At 47.9% G+C, this 20,193-nt stretch overlaps 2 protein-coding genes and 1 long non-coding RNA gene across 3 annotated transcripts; 2 read left to right on the forward strand and 1 right to left on the reverse strand.

The window, feature by feature from the left end:
• Positions 1-916: 916 nt before the first annotated feature.
• On the reverse strand, positions 917-10,779 carry LOC144127996 (uncharacterized). The gene is made up of 3 exons (XM_077661044.1): positions 10,771-10,779; positions 5,462-5,680; positions 917-1,772 (listed from the first exon to the last, which is right to left on the reverse strand). Exons 1-3 carry the CDS (start codon positions 10,777-10,779, stop codon positions 1,146-1,148), a joined length of 855 nt encoding a protein of 284 aa, XP_077517170.1. The 3' UTR covers positions 917-1,145.
• A 1,606-nt stretch (positions 10,780-12,385) lies between these two features.
• LOC144106093 (uncharacterized) lies at positions 12,386-13,782 on the forward strand. Its single transcript, XR_013308917.1, has 3 exons — positions 12,386-12,671; positions 12,862-12,949; positions 13,587-13,782. It is a non-coding gene; the product is annotated as an uncharacterized LOC144106093 (long non-coding RNA).
• Positions 13,783-18,604: 4,822 nt separating this feature from the next.
• Positions 18,605-19,637, forward strand: LOC144106104 (uncharacterized). The gene has a single exon (XM_077638891.1). The coding sequence runs from the start codon at positions 18,710-18,712 to the stop codon at positions 19,361-19,363; it is 654 nt and encodes a 217-aa protein (XP_077495017.1). The 5' UTR covers positions 18,605-18,709; the 3' UTR covers positions 19,364-19,637.
• The last annotated feature ends 556 nt before the right edge of the window (positions 19,638-20,193 follow it).

The raw sequence follows: 20,193 nt of genomic DNA on the forward strand, positions 1-20,193 counted from the left end.
GGCGGTCGAATTCCGATGGAGGCGAAATTCTAGAGGCCCGTGTGCTGTGCGACGTAAGTGCAAGTTAAAGAACCCCAGGTGGTCGAAATTTCTGGAGCCCTTCACTACGGCGTCTCCCATAGCCTGAGTCGCTTTGGGACGTTAAAACCCCATAAACTAAACTAAACTATTATGAAGAACCCAAGACCAGACTTCGGATGCATTTTAAAGCAGGCTTCTTGCGGATCATGTTTCAATAGCAAGCATTTCACGGCCTGTCATGATGCCTAGTATGCAGCGAGCAATTTGATGGAGGAATAGTGCAAACAAAGGACGGGACATTTGAAGGCACACACGGCGAGCGCTTTCCAGTGTCTCGTGACTTGTTTGCACTATCCTTCCATCAAAATATACCAATACAAACATGGTCAACTTTTCGCTCTGCTACAGTGCGCACATTGCAAAACATTCAAAAATAAAGCACAACAATATTTATCAAGACTCAGAGGTAAGCACTCGATTTTTCAGCACAGCGAACAAGAATTAGTACTTTAGTTATTTTTCACACAGCATAAAATGATTCACTAGCAAAACCCAACAGCTGCTGCACATAACTTTGGCGTGCCTATGGAAACGGTGACGGTATACACAAACGCTTTGTCACCCTTGGCAGATATGGGCGGCAAAGCCGGATGTGTTTTCTAACTAGACGCTGCGACGTCACCCGGAGTCGTATGTCCAGGCAACACATGTTGTGCAGGTGACGCTGTAGAACCAAGCGCCCCCTCTTAAGTATTCGTTGTCAGTAATTAAGGAAAGTGGCTCCTAATCGAGTTATGTAGAATTTCTGCCGTTTTTACTGTCAGCTTACCCTTGCAGTAATGTATAAACATGGGGTTTTGAATCGAAATGATGAAATTTCCGATTATTCGTTCTGGACATCCGAAAAGATCTGAATTGCGCTAAAGTAAGGTAGCATTGTGAACGTGTAAAAACAAAAGCATCATTTATGGTACTCACTCTTAGAAACGCTACCACATTGGAAGCGAAGAAAAGCCTTCAAATCCAAGGTGTCGAAGAATAATGTGCTTTGTTGTACAAAGAGAGATATATGAGCTGAGCTCATGTCGATCTTGACAACTCCCGAAGGAAGCGCTACAAAACAGTCAATATTGTCGCGTTCGACGGCGACAGGTTTCGTGGCACTCATCCCGGTTGACGAAGGCGTTGGAGCCCAATAAACATCGGTGTCGAAGCAGAAATTCCCACTCCACCCTGTGACACTGGAACGCGGTGCCTTTATCCGTCACCGACGGAGCGGCAAAAAACGGAAGGCGAAGCTGCGAAGGTTCGCACAACTGTGACACCGGCAGCAGGCATCCCCGCTCCCGACGTGTCCGCGAATCGTTGCACTGCGCGCCGCACACGGCCGCAGTGTCAAAGACGGGTGCCGAGGCCAGCGGGCATCTGCCACCCGCAAAGGACCATGGGACACACTTGCGGCCGTCGTGGAACCACCAGTCACCGCGAGCGTCTTCAGCAGTGCAGGCTACGAACCGCGGCTTCTGAACGCAACGGTGCTCAGGAGCCCACCGGCCCTTGACACAGGCCGCCAAGCAGTCCTCGATGGAGGCGAATTGGTTCGGACTGCGGTTGCACACGTGAGCCCTCTGCACTGTCGCAGATAGGCACGATCCTTCGTCCGGGTCATAGAAGAACTGCGCCGCTCCGTTGACATTGCAGAAGGACTTGCGGACGGTTGGGCAGACTGTGCCATCCTTGTCGTTGCTGCTCTGCATGCGGAGAAGTAAGCTTTGATTATCCGCTCCTAGCGTGGCTCTCTACCATGGTAAGTTACTGGGCAGTGGATGGTACTGAGCACATAAGCAGCGCTAGTGCTGACTGGGGCAGATGCACAGTTTCCTTCCCAAATATATAGGCTACGGAGCTCATGGCCCGAGTGGACATCAAATATTTTTGCGAGGTTCATGTGTTACTTTTGTCATGTGCTTCCCAAAAGTGAAGAAGCACGCATACGGATGGATGAACCTTGAGCCGATCCGTGTGTTTCTTGACTTAGTCTTGTTGACCATCCGGCGGATTATGATTAAGAACATGCCGAACGAACTCGCTCCAAAGGATATATTTTCACGGATATGTTCCGTGTTAAGAATATGATGTGTGTAAACAGGCGAGAACTGTTAATTTTGGCAAGCTTTCCAGGAGTGACGGAGCGGAAAAGCTGTTGAAAGTAATATTACGGTCGGCAGCGGTTACGATCGCATTAGTAATCCGGTTGCTTTGCTGAAAACTCTACGAGTGAACACTAGCGTAAGTGAACATTCTTCAGAGATGAAAGTAGAACTATGTTTTTCTACAATAACTGGCAATTTTTTTCAGATTACCTCTTCCTATCTCTCCGCACTACCGTCAGGATATGAGAGGAATATTGCTGCTGCAGCCTAATGTTCCAGCGCAAAAAACCTTATTTCTCCCTTCTTCGTCGCTGCATACGCTCCGCCATTAATACTGCGTTAAGTCTAAAAACACTTTTAATAGGCTGGGGTCATATCGCGTGAACACTGTGAGCCCGAAATGGGGAAGGACTTTTCCAAACTTGTTTCAACAGCCGATGGTTCATTGATATAGAGGATAAAGAACAGGCATAGATAGGTACTTGCGGAGCGAAAGACATATTCTCTCCAAAGCCGGTGGTGTGCGGAAATGCCGAAAAACTTTACTAGCCGAACTGAAACACTGGTCTGCCTCGAGACTGAAGTCAATATATTTTAGGCTTAGATTGCAAAAATGCGTTATGATTTTTATTTCAGCCTAGCGTGGACTTCAGATACGTTACAGTCTTTGATACGCATGTTATTGCTTTGAAACTTGCTCTAGGTCGAGTTAAAATCAGTGGTTTGAATCAGGCTTGTTAGGCAAAATATACCGCCCTCTGTGGAAGACAAACGGGTACACATGGCACTGTCACGGCCTTACGGCGCGCAAGTCTAGAAGCCACGGAGGAAGACTTGACTTGCTCCGTGCTAGAAGTTGAGCTCGAGAAAATTGCTAAAAATGAAACAATATTATACCACAGAACAATGCTAATCGTGTCCTATGCAGTAAAAGACGTTTTTTAGGACCTTTGTATTACACTTTGGCACATATATGTCAAAACTCTGCTGAGACCAGAAGAAACTAGCCCCATGTCACTATGCAGACAGTACTGCCGAAAAAGATAAAATGAAGAATTCAGTTTGAGGCTCTCCTAGACACTGCGTTACATGTCCATTAAAAACTGAAAAAAATCTACCGAAATCTAACGAACAGCGGACCTAACGTGGACAGAAGAATTAAGAGAATAGAAGGAATAAACTACCTTCTGCAGTGTGACAAAAAAAGTTACTGGTAAACGTTCCTGGCAGCCCAAAATGAGGCTTAAGCTACTTTTGTGAAATATTTTCTATCTTCAGGAGGAGTTTTCAGACTACCTTAGGCAAAAAATAAAATTGGCGGGATTCGTTTCAGTTTGTGTATCAACGGGCAAAAACACGTTTTAACTCAACTGCAATGTCACGTGCGATGAAAACTCGCAATTTTCCCAACTCCGTCGCTTATTCCACTCCCCAAAAAGGTCTCTCACTACATTACGGTGCAATTAAACCTTTCTAGTTGTTTGTAACACACCTCGCCGTCCATGTTGATGGAGTTTGTATACATGCATGCTACCTCTGATTTTTGTGATACGTTTTGTGCTTATGTTTAAAGTTGACGAAGGAAATTATTTCTTTTTGAACAAGCATTATGGTTCGAGCGGTTCTTTTTAGTACGCGTCGTTTATAATTAGTCTTACATGTTTAATGCAACCTTCAAGCCATAGTTGTTTTTTTGTGGTTGTAAAGCTAATTTCTAAATGCTTTACTAGGCGCCAGTCAGTTGCTAAGATACAAAAAATCAATTAACTCTTCCAGGAGGGGACGAGAAACAGCATTTAATAAAACATCGAGATGGGTCGTTGGGATTTTTTTCACCATCTAACTAGACATATTCATTATATTTGTGGCCACGGGTGTTTAGAAAATACTTGGTTGGGTGTAGTAGAACTAAAGCTAATAATGGCTTGCATTACACACAATATTAAAATGTACGGAAAATGAAATCTGCGCGACCCACAACCGTCTGGACGTTTCCTAATCATTCTCCGCAGAGGGTAGCTGTACGTGACGGAACTTAGGTCTCATAATTCTTGAGGGCGGGCAATCGATTTACGTGTTCAAAACAGGAAATGAAAGCCATGATAAACATAGTTGTGCGTTAGTTTTTGAAGGTGGTAATCTACCTTGACCTTCGATGCTTCATGATGAACTAATCACGCGCGCAATCTGTACATATTTATTATTGCGTAAATAGTTTTTGTGTATACTACCTCTCCACCCTATTTTCTCTGCCTGTCCCCTCACCTCTCTCATTTCATTTGTCCATTCTGCCAGCTATCCTTTATATCCGCTGTCCAAGCTTAGGTGCTTCAGTATCGGTGGCAGATGGCGGGGTTAGCGAAAACCTTTTCCTTTATTTTTATTATTATTTTAATCAACCCCTACTACTACTTGACCATCGGGTGTATCCTACCAGTCAGCACCACTCGCGTGCGCTTATCTTCGTTTAGTTGCAATACGCACGGGGGAATCACTGACGTTAGTAGTAGGGACGGGTGGATCCTTCATGCCTTGCTTGTCTCAAGCCGTTTCGTTCGCGCCTGGTGACCGATCAGGCGCTGTGGTTTGCTCGGGCACCCGTGTCGGCGTCGGCTTCTCAGTGGTCATGTTCCCAAGACTGGTCTTGCTGGTAGTGCGGGTCGTATGGCCTCCGCTGCTCTCAGTTGTTGGTGAACGCGTTTCCGTTGGCGGTTGGGTGGTGGTATGCGTCTCGGGTGAACTGGGTGCATCTTTCATCTTCAAGAAGCCCTAGAAATAAATAACTTTAATATTAGCCATACGTTTTTAGGAAAAGTCTATTGATACCTAATGTAGTCGCAGTTGCTCCTGCTATGAGTAGAATGCTGTATTCAAGGCTTCATGACTGCAGTGCTCGTAAGGCCGACAACCAACACCGATCAAATCATCTCGCCTATACTACAAGTGTAAAAAGATTAATCTTCCTCTTAAATAGAAATATATCTAGAGAGCGCCATAAATCAGAGGAGTTAAAAAAAATAGTGCTCTCGATCAGCCCAAGTTACCTACAAACCCAGTGGGTGAGCATTCGCCAGTAGGTGAGTATTCGCCTAAAAACCCAAAGAGAACAAAGTTAAGTCTAGCGTGACCTATACGGCGTGCAGCAAGCTCACTCCCTAACAAGGGTGACTAAAATCATTTAAGTTCTGTTTGCCGCAAGCCATCATGCAGCACACTATCTCCACGACCACGGCGTTCCGAATAAATGAATACCTGTCCAAGACTTTTGAATAGTGCAGCCGAGTCGCCTGGTGAGGCGCAGGTGCATCCGTAGGTGGCGGGCCCAGCGTCAGGTCGAAGATGCGCGGGTCAGGCTTGCGCAACTTGTTGACTTGGTTCCCACCAACCGAGAGTGTGTCTTCTGTCATATCTGCTGTGCGCGCGTACATGTGAATGCCGACCACGATCACCGCCAAGGTGAGCAGCATCGCCAGACTGGTGAGCATGCGCACAATAACACGGGGAACCTGCGCATTGCAAAAAAGGGCACAATGTCATTAAGAAAGGGGGGAGAGCTACTTAGTCCATTGTGTTCAGGCCTCCGGTTTCAGTGCGGGAGCATGAATAGTGGCCATTCCGGGCATTAAGATATAGTGTGTTCGTACGTTTGTCTGAAGCCTGCTTTGTGGCAGGCTGCACAACCGATTGTAAGGAACCATCCCAGGTGTATATATCTATATATATATATATATATATATATATATATATATATATATATATATATATATATATATATACATATATATATATATAGACACCAAGTGTCCTAGCTGAATGTAACCAACCACGGAATGTTCCAGCGGCGTGAAATCCAGTGTGGTTTGTTTACAGTCGCGTGACATAGCAGTACATTTTTCGTTATTCATAGATAATAATTATGTCTAATTAGCTAACTTTTCAACTTTTGACTTAATATCAGCTGACGCAAACGTTCGTGCAAAGTTACCGTTTACGTAAAGTAGTTTTTTACCTGCCTTAAACCATAACTCGCACAATAGACAACACCACGCGACAACGATGGAACTTGAACCTCGCAAGATATGTGTTAGAGAACGAAATCCTTTTTTCTTCTGAAGAGAGCCCCCCGATGAGCCTTTGTGTGCACATTGGGGCGGAGATGTGAGCCAACAGCTGTTTACGCGATGGCTTCCTTTTAAAGCCAGTAAATGAAGCTACGTCAATCGTACCTTGGTGGAAACAACGCTGCTAGCTGTTTTTCGAGATGATCTGCAACTTTTCCATTGACACTTCTTTCCTCAATAACTATAAAATCGGCTATCTAGACCCATCTAATTGACTTTAAAGATCGAAAAAAGGATACTTCTAACTAGGCCATGCGACACTGAACAACCCTCAGTTGGTTTCACTGGTGGTTTCACTGGGCTAGAACACTCGTCTTTTATTTAAAGCTTGGTGTCATTTAGCTGCGACACCTGGCGTATATACTACGGACTTAATGGGATTAGCCAATGGAACTAATCAGTGAGGCCATGTGACGCCAAAATATTGTGACGTCATCCATACGTCTGATGACGTCATGCCTACAGCCAATCAGAGTACAGCAACAAAAAGTACACATCGTCTAGTGATAGCATCGGAGATCGAAGAGTGGCGATCGGATGTTAACGGAGAGGGAAAGTAGGTGTTGAAAGGCTGAGCCACCGACATAGCGGCAAACGCTAATGCTTCCGCATTTCAACAATGCAGTCTCTGCAGTCTTTGGCGCTCGGCTGCTGACCCGAAAGGCGTGGGTTTCGATCCCGACCGCAGCGGTCGAATTTCGATGGAAGCGAAATTCTAGAGGCCCGTTTACTGTGCGATGTCAGTGCACGTTAAAGAACCCCAAGTGGTCGAAATTTCCGGAGCCCTTCACTACGGCGTCTCATAGCCCGAGTCGCTCTGGGAGGTTAGACCAATATAAACCTAAACCAAACCATCTCGCCATTTCTTCATACAGAGACAGGCTGGCGCCAACTATGAACTGCAACTCAGTAAGTATCAACTATAATCAGTTAGTAGCTGACGCCAGTCTTGTCTCTTCACGTTCTCATTTGTGCAAGAGCTAACAGCACGACCAGTCTAAAGCCGCTGCAGAAGAAATCAGGAAAATTGAGTGTATAGATGGTTTATGGTGGTTTAACGTCCCAAAGCATCCAATGCTATGAGGAACGCCGTAGTGAAGGGCTCTGGAAATTTCGACCCCCTGGGGTTCTTTAACGTGCACTGGGATGTATTACGCACAACTGTCTCTATGGCTTTGTAGGCACTTCGCTCACTCTACGGAAGTTGAAACCCATTAGATTCTTTCAATTAACACGAAGGGACGCGAAAATGGTTCATATCCTTTTAGTACGTTTTGTTTTAAGCGCAGGATAAAAAAAAAACACGATAAACGTCGCCCAATCTCTACACTGCGCATGCATGCCGAAAATTGCGCCTCTGAAGCAGTCTTGGTATCACTTCATCGAGCCGCGCCTGGGGCAGAAGGAAAACAAACAAACAAAAAAGTCTGGCCGCAAGAAAAGCGACGACGCGCCGTCTGCCCATGGAAGTGGCGCCACAGTTCTATCGCTGATAAGTGAGTCAGCGCCGACCGCCATTGAAAAGGCCTGCAGTCGACAGTAGTGGGCATGCGCAAGTGGCTGATTCGCGGTTAAAAATGCCACCGACGAAGACCGCCGGTCATTCTTCGTGTTTGCTAGGAGCGAGAGCTTATTTTCGCCGTAAAAGCGGAAGTGGTGCTGGACCTGCCTCTGTGCGCGTTTCCAATGGGTTGCTGTGATTTTGACCGTCTACCGGAGACGCATGGATGCCGTTGCACTCACGGACTACCGACGACTGCCGAGGAATACGCCTCTCCGAGCCAGGCCGTCGGCATCGAAGGTGAGTGCGAGGCAAGGCCTCGCGGCGAGGGCGACATGTTTCCGTGAAACCTTTTAGTCAAAATTTAAGCTTCACTCGCACTGTTCCCGCGAGCATTGAATAATAACCAGCAAACAACACGCAGCATGTAGAGGAGAGGTTTCATGGGCTGTCGCCATCGGGTTTCTGGTTCGTGACGCAAGCGAGGCGAGCTAGGATTCGCGGCGCGCATTCAGCTCTAGGTTTAGCTCACACTAGTCAGGTCAGCTTTAGGTATTGAGCCAGCGACGAAACTTCGTATGCAGGGTGTTTCACCTAAGACTTTGCGCAGTTTTTGAAAGTGGGCAGTTTGAGTTAGACGAGCGCCTTTTCCGGCATACCTTTGCCGGCGGCGTGGTGCGTCGGAGTACAGCTAAGGCGTGGTAACTAGCACGCTGGTTAAGTAATACTGAATAGTTTAATAACCGCCTTTTTCTTTTGGGTTCCTTGATAGTTGAGGGACGTGTAGCCTACCGCAAGTTTTATCCATTTCAGTTTTTGGAATTTTGGGGGCGTGGTTGCCCTCGGCCGTGTGGCCGAGGGCATTGGCTACATCACACTAATATTGGCTACATCACACAAAAGTACGTGCGCGAGAGGCCTACGGGCTTAGCAACCTTTGCACGTAACTCGTGGGAATAGCCAAAATTTGTTAGGCCACAGCGCCGAGGGTGGCTGCGTTTTCGAAATTCTGGAGTGTTCTGGATGTTGCTTACGGTGGCCTGCACGTCTCTAAGATATTGGGGGATTTAACAGTGATAGTTAGAAGGTTGACTATTCAGTGCTGCTTAACCGGCACTCTAGTTATCCCGCTTTGGCTGTATTATGATGCACTACGCCGCTGGTGCACTACGCACTATGCCGAAAGGGTCGCCCTTCTACCTCAAAAAGCCTATTTTTGGGAATTGCGTGCGGTCTTGGGTGAACACACCCGGTATGGAGAGCTTTGCTCGCTGCCTCAACGGGGTTTATATATGCGAGCTCGCTATCGTTTGTGTCACGAAACAAAAGCTCGTTCCGAACGCCGTTGCGACCAAGCCACTATGTCGTGCAGCCGAACTCCCGGGCGCGCATATTCTTTTGAGACATGTGGCTTGTGGCCGTACACGGTGCTCGGAAATTCTCGCCAGCCTCGTCGAGCAACTCCGAAGAACGGACGCTGCCTACGGTCTGCGGCACATCGTGTTTCCGCTGCAGCCAAGGTCTGTTCGGTTTTCTTAATTGTTTCAGCCCCGCGGCGCAACGGCTTCAGTCGCGCTCACTTAGCCCACCACGGTGAGTACATGGAAGTGCGATATGCTTGCGTGTATGTCATTCCTTGTTCTTTTTTTCTTTGCAGATGTGCTCATTCCAGCATTCCCGCACTTAATCCAACGGCACTGGTGCATTCGGCCCGCAATGTCATCTGGACTGATATGGTAGTTACGGGTCGTGCAAGGTTCCTTTCGTGCACCCTCTGCCTCCTGTCACAAACGTTGTACTGTCGGCTGCTTTGACTGCACTGCATCGCAGCGTCCTTTCCCGCGTTTTCGGTAAGCAGGACCACGAATTATCGAAACGAAACTGGCATGGCTGCAGATGAAAGCAGTGCCCCCCAAGGCTGCTTAATACCATGGCGCCGCTGAAGACGGTCCAGGATGTAGTTCAGTTGAAGCTCTCGTGGAATAAGCCACGTTCGTTCCCGACAGTGCAGCTAGTGTACAGTGTGACCCTTTGATGACTTCGGAATGCTGACGACATCCATGGCTACATGAAGAGGGCTTGATCGCTCTGGTTGGTGCATGGTGATGGAAATGGTTGCACAGTGCTAGCAGGCGGAATGGAAGAGAACACAGAATATGTCTGTTATTCTCTTGCGTCTCGTCTGTTCGCTCTGCTCGGTCGTTTCCATCTATGGTTGCATTTCGCAAAGGTTACCTTTTTGTTCTTTGCAGACATGCCGGCTTAGGGTCTCCCACAAGGACACCACGGAGCCGCCTCAGCAACTGCGAGCTCAGAACTCTGGTCTCGGTCCGGCATCCATGTACCGCGCAAGATACTCCCTTCTTGGCTCGCGTTTCTGCTGCCTCCCGCCACAAACGCTGTACTGTTGGTGCATGGTGATGGAAATGGTTGCACAGTGCTAGTAGGCGGAATGGAAGAGAACACAGAATATGTCTGTTATTCTCTTGCGTCTCGTCTGTTCGCTCTGCTCGGTCGTTTCCATCTATGGTTGCATTTCGCAAAGGTTACCTTTTTGTTCTTTGCAGACATGCCGGCTTAGGGTCTCCCACAAGGACACCACGGAGCCGCCTCAGCAACTGCGAGCTCAGAACTCTGGTCTCGGTCCGGCATCCATGTACCGCGCAAGATACTCCCTTCTTGGCTCGCGTTTCTGCTGCCTCCCGCCACAAACGCTGTACTGTCGGCTGCTTTGACTGCACTGCATCGCAGCGTCGTTTTCTGCGTTTTCGGTAAGCGAGACCGCGACTTATCGAAACGTGAAAACTGGCATGGCTGCAGATGAAAGCAGAACCCCCTAAGGCTGCTCAATACCATGGCGCCGCTGAAGGTCTAAGATGTAGTTCAGTCGAAGCTCGCGTGGAATAAGCCACGTTCGTTCCCGGCAGTGCAGCCAGTGTACAGTGTGACCCTCGGACGACTTTGAAACACTCACGGCATCCATGGTTGCAAGAAGAGGCTTGATCGGTCTGGTTGGTGCATGTTGATGGAAACGTCCGAACAGCGCTCACAGACCGGATGGAAGAGAACACAGAGCGTGTTCTCTTCCATCCCGTCTGTTCACGTTGTTCAGGCGTTTCCTTCTATGGCTTCATTTGGCGAAGGTTTGTTTTATCTTCCCAGATATCGTGGCTCAGAGTCTTCCTTGGATGAGGAGAGCACGGAGCCGACTCTGGAAGTCCGAGCTCGGATCTGTGGCCCCGGTCCGGCGCCTATGCACGACGCAAGGCAGTCCCTTCCTGCCCCGCCCGTCTTTTTAGCTCTCTTGATACCAGGAGTAGGGTGGTAAATGCAAATGAATCGAAGCCGGCGTGGCATGCCACACTTTTGCTCCCGACAGTACGGAAAGTGTGCAGCGTGTCCGTAGGAAGCCTGTGTAGCATACGCCCGACATCCATGTTTTCCACTTGTCGTTGCAGATACGCCAACTTAAGTTCTCTGAGCCGCGTCGGAAAGTACGAGCTCTGATGTCTGGCCCTGTTCGGTATCCATGCAACACGCAGGATGTTCAATTCCTGCCTCACGTATGCCTCCTTTCCACAGAAGAGCTGTATCTACTCAAGTCTGCTATGAATCTACTACAGTTAGTGCTTGGTCTGTTCGCCGCTCGTTCAATATAAATTGTTATTTTCGGGCTTGTCTCCGTCCTACTTATTCGTATTGCTACCAGTCACCCATGTTAGGCTTATTTCATCAAATTCAGCAGCATATGGTGTCCTTGTGTATGGCCACACACTACAGGGTTTATCTCCACTTCACCACATTCGCACAAGTCGTGCATGTATTGCACCTACACTGGAGTCAGTCGGATATCACACAGCAAGCATTCCTTTTGTGTTGGTAATACTCTTGATATCCGCAAGTACATTCCTTCAAGCAAACGTCTCGGCAACATCATTACGAGCTATAGGCGTTTCCATTCACTTCATAAGTTTCGCCTTTCATTGTTGATTGCACCAATCTGGTCGAATGTCCAGTTGTTTGGCGTTACTTTACAAACCACACAACAATTTGATCAAAATCGCTCATTCCCAATTACTACAAACTGTATTATTCGTGCCTGTGCAGTTCAAAAGCACACCTTCTCATCGGTGCAGTCATTCCCGATCACCTGTATATGCTAATTAACACCTTTTGCATACTTTCAAGGGGGCCCCTTCACCAGGCAAGGTGGACGTCAGTCCGGCTCTTTTGCGGTGTGCAAGGCTGCTTTCTTCTTTACAATACTTTCGATTCTTTTTGTGTACTTCGGTTTTTTTCCCTGCCTTCGTTTGCTTTGTTTTTGACTTGCCTCTTTGTATCTGAGGCTTTCCGTTTTTCTATTTGGGTATATAGAGATGCTCTGTGTGCGTCACTGTGTCTTGAGTCAGTACGGACGTTTGGTTGAAATAAAGGGAAAACATGAAAACTTGTGGAACGTGCTCAGAAGAGAAAGGCGAAGCATGGGTTCTAAAAAAAAAAGAAATCTGGCATGCCTCAACGATGTGGCCCATGAATGACCTCCTTGAAGACATGTGCAGAATAGCACTCTAATCACCGGTTGTGCATCACGGCGGCACATGGGCTTCACCTCCTTCCCGGGGCCTACCAGCCGGGTGTGGACACCGACGGTCTCTACGCTGCTGCTTCCAGTCAATCCAACGCGAGTGCCTAGTCGGCGCCTCTTGGACATCGACGCGATGGCCTGCTGACCCGGATCGTCATCGCCGCTGCGACGACTCCTGTGTGCCAGCTCCGAGCTACTGCCGACGTGGTGCAAAGAGCTGCCGCCTTCACCTGTCCCTGTTCGCGGCCATCGACTGCGGGAGGCGGCGTATCAATGCCCTGAGAGTCCAAGTAAGCAAACTGCTCGCAAACCTTGGTTGTCTGTTAGGCCAAGTCAGTTAGCTATTGATAGGACTCTCCCTCTGTTTTGTTTGCATTGTATGTATGAGCGGTATTTACGAGTTCTGCGTCGTATAAAATGTGTCGTTTGCAACCGCCTTGCTTTACTGTTCTACATGTATTATTCATTTTTCTTTTCCAGATAGCTGCCGTGTCTTCGTCACCTCGAGGCTCTCCCCTCTTTGAACCCAGCACTTCAGTATCGGAGCCTCAACTCTCCCGTTGTTTGAGTACGCTTTCTCAATAAGCATTTCTTACTTTCGTTTTGACCTCCTTATAGTTACGTTTTATTGCAAAGCTCATTGCAAATTCTTTTACTTGCATTGGTTTCTTTTCATTTACTCAGCGATAGCTGTTTGCGTGTTGTCCTGTGATGCACGCACTCCCTTGCACCCATGTGCTCTACAGACAACTTGCATAGCCGCCATACTGAACCTGAGGCGCAAAATCCTCTTATGCACCATAAAACCCCGGTCCAACTAAACACCCTTAATCCCGACACCCGCACCCGTTGACCACTTACTGTACCCGGCTACTCCTACATACTTCACGCCGGATTACTACACCCGCTTATGTCCCTAGACATATGTTATGGATGGATGAGCGATCGTGCGTGACTCGTGCCTACCGTACCCCACATCCCTACCCTTTGCCACAGGGTAAGCGTCCGGTCACTCGTTGCCGGCCGCACACGCAAAATATCCACGATATTCGTCTTACACCTAAAGGGCAAATGTCAGAGAATTTAATTATTTGGTGCAGAACAAATTTGTTAGGCCAATAGTAATATTCGTTGGATGCTGTCGGCATGCGCGCGCAACTTGCTTGTTTGTGCCGTTTTGTTTACGTTGCCTTTTGTTTCTGCAGGTAGGCCGGCTCTTACTTTCCCGTTCAACACAAGCCAACTGGACGTGCTATTTTGTGAATCGGGACTGGCACAAAATACTTAATTTTGCTGGGTGGCTGAGCAGTTCGGTGCATGCAACTCTGCTGGCCAAATATTTGGAATTTCGCTACGTTCTTCGCTGCATAATAATGAAGATAATTTTTACTTGAACATAAAATGAAGTGCCAATAAGGCGATGCGCGATGCGGAAGAGGAAAAGAAAAACGCGCGCGAAATGCGCCTACCAGCTGTTCTAGTTTGGTTAATCACTATGATTGAGATAAATGGTTGATATATTTATTTTAATGCCTATCACAGCGCACGCGCATCCCAAAAACAATGTATGTGCAGCACCATCGCTCACATGCAAATACTCACTCGTGTGCAAGAAACATTTCGACTACTTTTATTCTTAGAAATTTTTTACATGTCACACGTCGGAACAATGAGGCGATTATTGATCTTGTCTCACACGCGTCTGCATAACGCAACTATTGATGTCAGTCTCCAAATTAATTTTTTGTATTACCTGACTGGCGGAGGGCTTTACTGACAAAAAAAAAAAGATGAAAAGGAGTTTCGTTAGCTCGTCTTAACATTTCCAACAAAAGCATTCCTAACAGGAATGAGTGTATGAACGCAGTTTTTCGCGAACTGGAAGATTTGACTACAATAATTTTTCATCTACAGGCTTGTATTTTTTTCTATTTACATTTTTGGTATCGTCAACTGATCGATGTGAGTGAATGAAAACCTTTCAAAGAATTTGCTCCACATTGAACGGATGGACCATTACTTTCAATATTTCCATTATAGTACCTTACAATTTACCAATATTATTTTTCCCCCAATAATGTAAAACACGTCTAGGAAATATCTAGCATTCCACTGACAGCTCTTGGCCATTTGTGTTAGAGAAATATTCTGGCTAATATTCCTGTTTCGTTTTTTATGGCAGCCCTCGACCGAACAATAAGTTTCTCCACTCTTTGAAAGTCGCGGAATTCCAGCCATGACTCACAACGAGCGGCAACCCCTCTTTTGTGCATTTGCGAGCAGGACGGCACGTGCTCACAATGAGAGAAAGAGCGCCAGCGGTGCGAAAAGTACGCGTACCAGTCGAGACGTTGCTCACTCAATGCGCTCCTCTGGCGACGTGCCCGGACAGAAGTTCGGAAGTGACCGCCAGGGGGAGAGGCGCTACGCGTGCTTCGCCCGCTTTCTGTATCACCGAAATCACGTGACGACCATGATGCTCTGCAGCGCGAGCGAACATCGGCGTTGTTAAGTGGAAGCCCACGGGGCCGATGCCCCCCCCCCCCCGCACCTGTTACCAGGAGCGATCATGCCCGGGGAAGGGGGGGAATCGAGGAATGTACGTCGAGGCGTGACGCCCGCTTAGGGTGAGAGCTGCGCATTCCACTGGGCTCGCGACAGCCCACGGGGAGTCGAGGAATGTACGTCGAGGCGTGACGCCCACTTAGGGTGAGAGCTGCGCATTCCACTGGGCTCGCGACAGCCCACGGGGCCAATGCCCCCCCCCCCCTCCCCCCCCCCTCCCGCACCTGTTACCAGGAGCGATCATGCCCGGGGCGGGCCCTGGGCTCCGCCCACTAGTACATACGATGCATTTGCTTTGCTATTGGTCCAAATTGGGCGAGAGCTAGATTACTCAAGCTCCGCCCAATTATCGAAGGGCTTAAAACCTGCGGGAAACGACGACTTGGGACGAGCGCGCCGAGTCTCAAGCTCGGCCGTTTTTAACAGCCTTTTTTAAACAGCCTTTTTTTAAACTGCCTTTTACTCACCTGCCTTTTTATGTCAGTGCCGTCTTTAATAAATAAGTTTTGCTTTGAGAAGTTGGAACTGCTGCCCCAACCGGCAACGTGTCGCCGGACGAAGACCTGAAGTACTCTTCGTACTGCTAAAAGACGTCCCCATCCGAAGGAGAGCAGGGAAGTTTAACTGGGGTGGTGCTATGTCCTTTAGGAGATAGTCCGTGTACACATACACGCGAAGAAAAAGCACCGTTTATAGCCAGTGACACGGCTCATAACTATATTGTTTAGATTTCTTCAGCCTTGCCAGAAACTGAACGTAGAGAGAGGAGTACCTAGTCCGCTTACGCCAAAGCAGCACCACAGTGCACACAGTTGCAGGAAATAAAAATTGAGACACCCGCGATATCTCGAACCGAAAGTAAAGCTGTGCAGTTTCAGGCCGCTGTTTTCCCAAGCGCATGAGTCAACACATGTGTGCGTCACATTGGCATGGCCTTGCGATCTGGCCTCACTTTGTTCGCGTAGTCAAAAATCGGCTCGCTCACCCAGTTATTCATGCTCAATAATTTTGCCATAAGATTGGGTCCAGACTTGTTGCGGCTCATACAATTCTGTGTTTTCTATCTCAACTGACATGCACGTTCTCTGTCGGCATTGATTAACACGCGCTTTCTCCCTTCCCCGCTCTGCTCTATTTCTATCTCTTAACAGTACTTTTTTTATTTAATTGCTCCGCTGTCCTGCCCTTGATTCAAGTTCAATCCTTCTAATGAGATAGCGATAGAGTAGTCACCGAGTAACACCGCATATGTCAGGTGCCACGAAATTCTTTTATTGGTCCGGAGTGGTCAAGTGAAATTGTGACGTCATCACAACCTGTTAATTGTGGCAGGTGGCAGTTTTATGAATGATTGGTCGAGAGAAGTCACGTGGCCTTTTGATGTCATCAGAACACGCCCACCGGGTGGAGAGCAACAGAGATAAAGAATCGGAATCGGAATGAGAAAAAGGTGCAATAAGTGCAAACCTCGGCGCTACACGTCCGAATATGGTGATGGAGCGACAATTTCAAAAGAAACTGCCGCAGAGAAACAGAGAAATTGATACAGAAACCACGACGATTGTGAAATCATTGCAATCGCATTCCACTCGGTAACATTAGTGTCCCCATAGACTTCGTTACCTTGCATGTTTCTGCCTCATAGGATGGTATCGTTGAGATGCAGATTTTTTTTTTCTTGAGGGGTACTGGTGAGCTGCATTTGATAGTAAGCTAAACAACGAGAAGCTTTCCTGAGCCCAACAGCATGCACAATCGAACGCCAGCCGAGTTCTCGGATGATGAACTTCTCCTTATTCCTTTGAACAGCAGGAACAGTGTTAGCGAGCTTGTACGCCTTGGACAATTAACAGCTGGACGCCCCCTCCAGCTGTAGTGAACATTGTGCTGTGCGCATGTTTTTATTGCTGCATCATCAACTAATCACGCGCGCAACCTGTACATATTTATTATTGTGTAAATAGTTTTTGATTGTATTACCTCTCCCTCCTATCCTCTGTATCTGTACTCTCACCTCTTTCATTTCATTTCTCCATTCTGCCAGCTATCCTTTATTTCCGCTGCGCCAGCTCAGGTGCTTCAATACCGATGGCAGATGCCGGGACTAGCAAATACCTTTTCCTTCCTTTTTCTTATTTGAATAATCCACTTTCTACTACTACTACTTGTACGCCCACCACAGCTGAAGGTTGCAGGGAAGTTGGCGGTGCTATGAATTGTTTGCGGCCTCAGGGTTCGCGATAAAGGAATGTCCATTGTGTTTTTTTTTCTGCCCTCCCTCCGACAGCAGAGAAGGGGGCGAGTCACGGGATAAGGGGAGCCAGACAGCGGAGAATTCCGAGAATACGGGAAAGGTCAACCACCCTCCAGGAACATAGACGTCAGGATGCATCCCATTGTGCACCTTCTTGCCGCGAGGCGGGCGCATGTGGTTGGTGAGAGCCATCATAGTCCGCTTAGCATCGCATGGCTTTTTTCACATGACTGTGGCGACGCTGCTCAAAGTGTAGGGTGTCTCTGGCGCTAGTTGACAGCTTCAGGCGCAGTCAACAAGACATTTTCCCGCTAGCTGCAAACATGAATAATGACACGTCGTTGCCACGAGTCAACCTCAGCCCGCATGAACAGGGGAGGGAGACGCGAGAGACGACCTTTGTACGCGAGTTTTTGTCCGTCCGTCTACTGATGACAGTTTGTGAGAAAGTGCGCCTTGAGGATAGGCCTTTCTTCGAGACTGGGTTTGCGAGAGGTTGAAACAACCCGCACCCGTAAGAAAGCGACACTTGGCAGCAGCGGCAGCAACCAGCGCACACGTCTCCTGAATTACTGCTCCACGTATTTGCAGGCTACCCGACGCCTGTCATCTGTATGCGACAAGGTGACGAGCCCGTCCACTGAGCACGGTGCCCGACATCTGTACGGGGCAAGCTGCCGAGCCAGAGGTGCACGACGAATAACATCGATCTCGGACAGCGTTCGAGAATCCTGCATAACGCCGAGCCTCACGGTGAAAAGCACGAACAATCGTCAGCGGTATCACCGACACCGTCCGGCGAATTTTCAGCAAGGGGCGTTTCCTTGGCATTGGCAGCAGCGGCAGCAACCAGCGCACACGTCTCCTGAATTACTGCCCCACGTATTTGCAGACTACCCGACGCCTGTCATCTGTACGCGACAAGGTGACGAGCCCGTCCACTGAGCACGGTGCCCGACATCTGTACGGGGCAAGCTGCCGAGCCAGAGGTGCACGACGAATAACATCGATCTCGGACAGCGTTCGAGAATCCTGCATAACGCCGAGCCTCACGGTGAAAAGCACGAACAATCGTCAGCGGTATCACCGACACCGTCCGGCGAATTTTCAGCAAGGGGCGTTTCCTTGTCATTGGCAGCAGCGGCAGCAACCAGCGCACACGTCTCCTGAATTACTGCTCCACGTATTTGCAGGTTGGTCGTTTTTTCGATAGTTCTTGTTCCTGCCGCTGCTGCCAAGGCTACCGTTGAGTGTCACGCAATTATCATGTTACGCTGTTGCGCATGTCGACAACGTGTTGATGACAGCTGTCAATCACTGTGCTGCTCAGAGTGTGAATTTACGTACCACGTCGGATCATGTTCAGGCGTCTCGGAAGAAACGTTCATTTCGAAATGAGCAAAGGCTTGGAAGGCCTGGAGGTGCGAAACATGTAAGGGCAGCCGTAAAGCTGAGGATACACTGCACGGGCAGCAGTCCGATAGAGAACTAATCACTAGGCTGTTTTCAATGGAAAGTAAAATTGACTCCCTTCTGGCCATGTCCAGCAAGCTTGAGTCGCTTGAGTCATCCGTCAGCCTGCTCTCAGATAAATTCGATGAGTTTCAAACACGTCTTCTAGCCCAAGAAAAGTCGACAAAGGATGTCACGAAGCGTGTAGAGCGGCTTGAGAAAGCTGAATGGGCCTGTGAAATTGCACAGCTCAATAAGGACGTTGACAGTCTAGAATGGCGCAGTCGTCGACTGAACATCGAAATCCATGGTCTACCAGAGACGGAAAACGAGGACTTACTAAAGAAAGTGAATGAAATAGGCACAAAACTGGAACTTGATGAGGTGTGCTCGAGTGACATAACAGCCCTGCACAGGCTTCCCGCGAAGCCGGGCAAAACACGGTGCGTAATTGTTCGCTTCGCAAAGCAGGAGGTTCGTGATGCCTGGCTAGCAAAAAGGCAGGCGCTACGTGATGACAACACCGGAAAGTACATGTGTGAAAATATGACTCGGTACACTCGCACTCTTCTGACAGTTGCAAAAGAATGGGCTAAGGAATCCGGCTACGCGTTCGTTTGGCACGTGAATGGAAAGGTGCTTGTACGGAAACAAGCCGGTGCACGAGCAGTTGTCATCCGCGATAAGGATGACCTCGCCAATCTGAGGTGATAGCGCAGGCAATTGTATTTTCAAGCAAACGCGATGCCATTCATGTCCAATTTTGCTCACCATAGTGAGCAACTCAAGGATAAGCAGAAGTTTTATTTATTTCATTTAAACGCCCAAAGTTTGCGAAATAAATTTCATGAGGTTACTTTGCTTTTATCAGATTTAAACCACGAGTTTGACTTTATTTGCTTTAGTGAGACGTGGTTAACATCTGACGACTGTTTTCTCTTGCCGGGATTTGATTGTGTGTCAGCGTGCCGTTCATCAAAGCGCGGAGGAGGTGTTGCTCTGTATGTGCGTTGCCAACTACCTTATCAAATTCTAGCAAACTATAACATTGTGAATGAAAATTTTGAGTACGTCATTATTCACTGTTATATAATATACTACTTGCTCTTGTGTACCGACCGCCATCTGGGTGTTTAAAGCAATTCATGCAGTTTGCAGAAGAAATATTTGAACGTAGCCTCGAGCTCAACCTCGAATGTGTCTTTGTTGGGGATTTCAATATAAATGCTTCTCCAAATAATATTATTTTTTGCATTTCCAAGAGCTCTTTGAGTCGTATGGTTTTTCAAATGTGATTAATGATCCTACTCGCGTCACGTCAAATTCTGAAACAATACTTGACCTGTGCATTACAAGCTTCTGCCCCGATGAAGTTAAATCAGGTACAATTATATGCGATCTTACTGATCATTTACCCATTTACTGTCTGATACCTTCGAAGCAAAAACGCTCTTTTCTGGAGAAAGAAATATTGATTAGAGATTACTCGGAAAGAAACATGTCAAAGTTTAAAGAACTCATTATGCAACAGGACTGGGATA

The sequence above is a fragment of the Amblyomma americanum genome, chromosome 1 (assembly GCF_052857255.1).
Source record: "Amblyomma americanum isolate KBUSLIRL-KWMA chromosome 1, ASM5285725v1, whole genome shotgun sequence".
NCBI lineage: Eukaryota > Metazoa > Arthropoda > Arachnida > Ixodida > Ixodidae > Amblyomma > Amblyomma americanum.

Bases quoted from the DNA above. Each gene is read 5' to 3' on its own strand.
- LOC144127996 (XM_077661044.1), bottom strand. The intron at 1,773-5,461 runs GCGACTCGGCTG...CTCCGCATGCAG, and splicing joins ATGCACCTGCGCCTCACCAG to AGCAGCAACGACAAGGATGG.
- LOC144106104 (XM_077638891.1), top strand. From the start codon at position 18,710: ATGGAAAGTAAAATTGACTCCCTTCTGGCCATGTCCAGCAAGCTTGAG.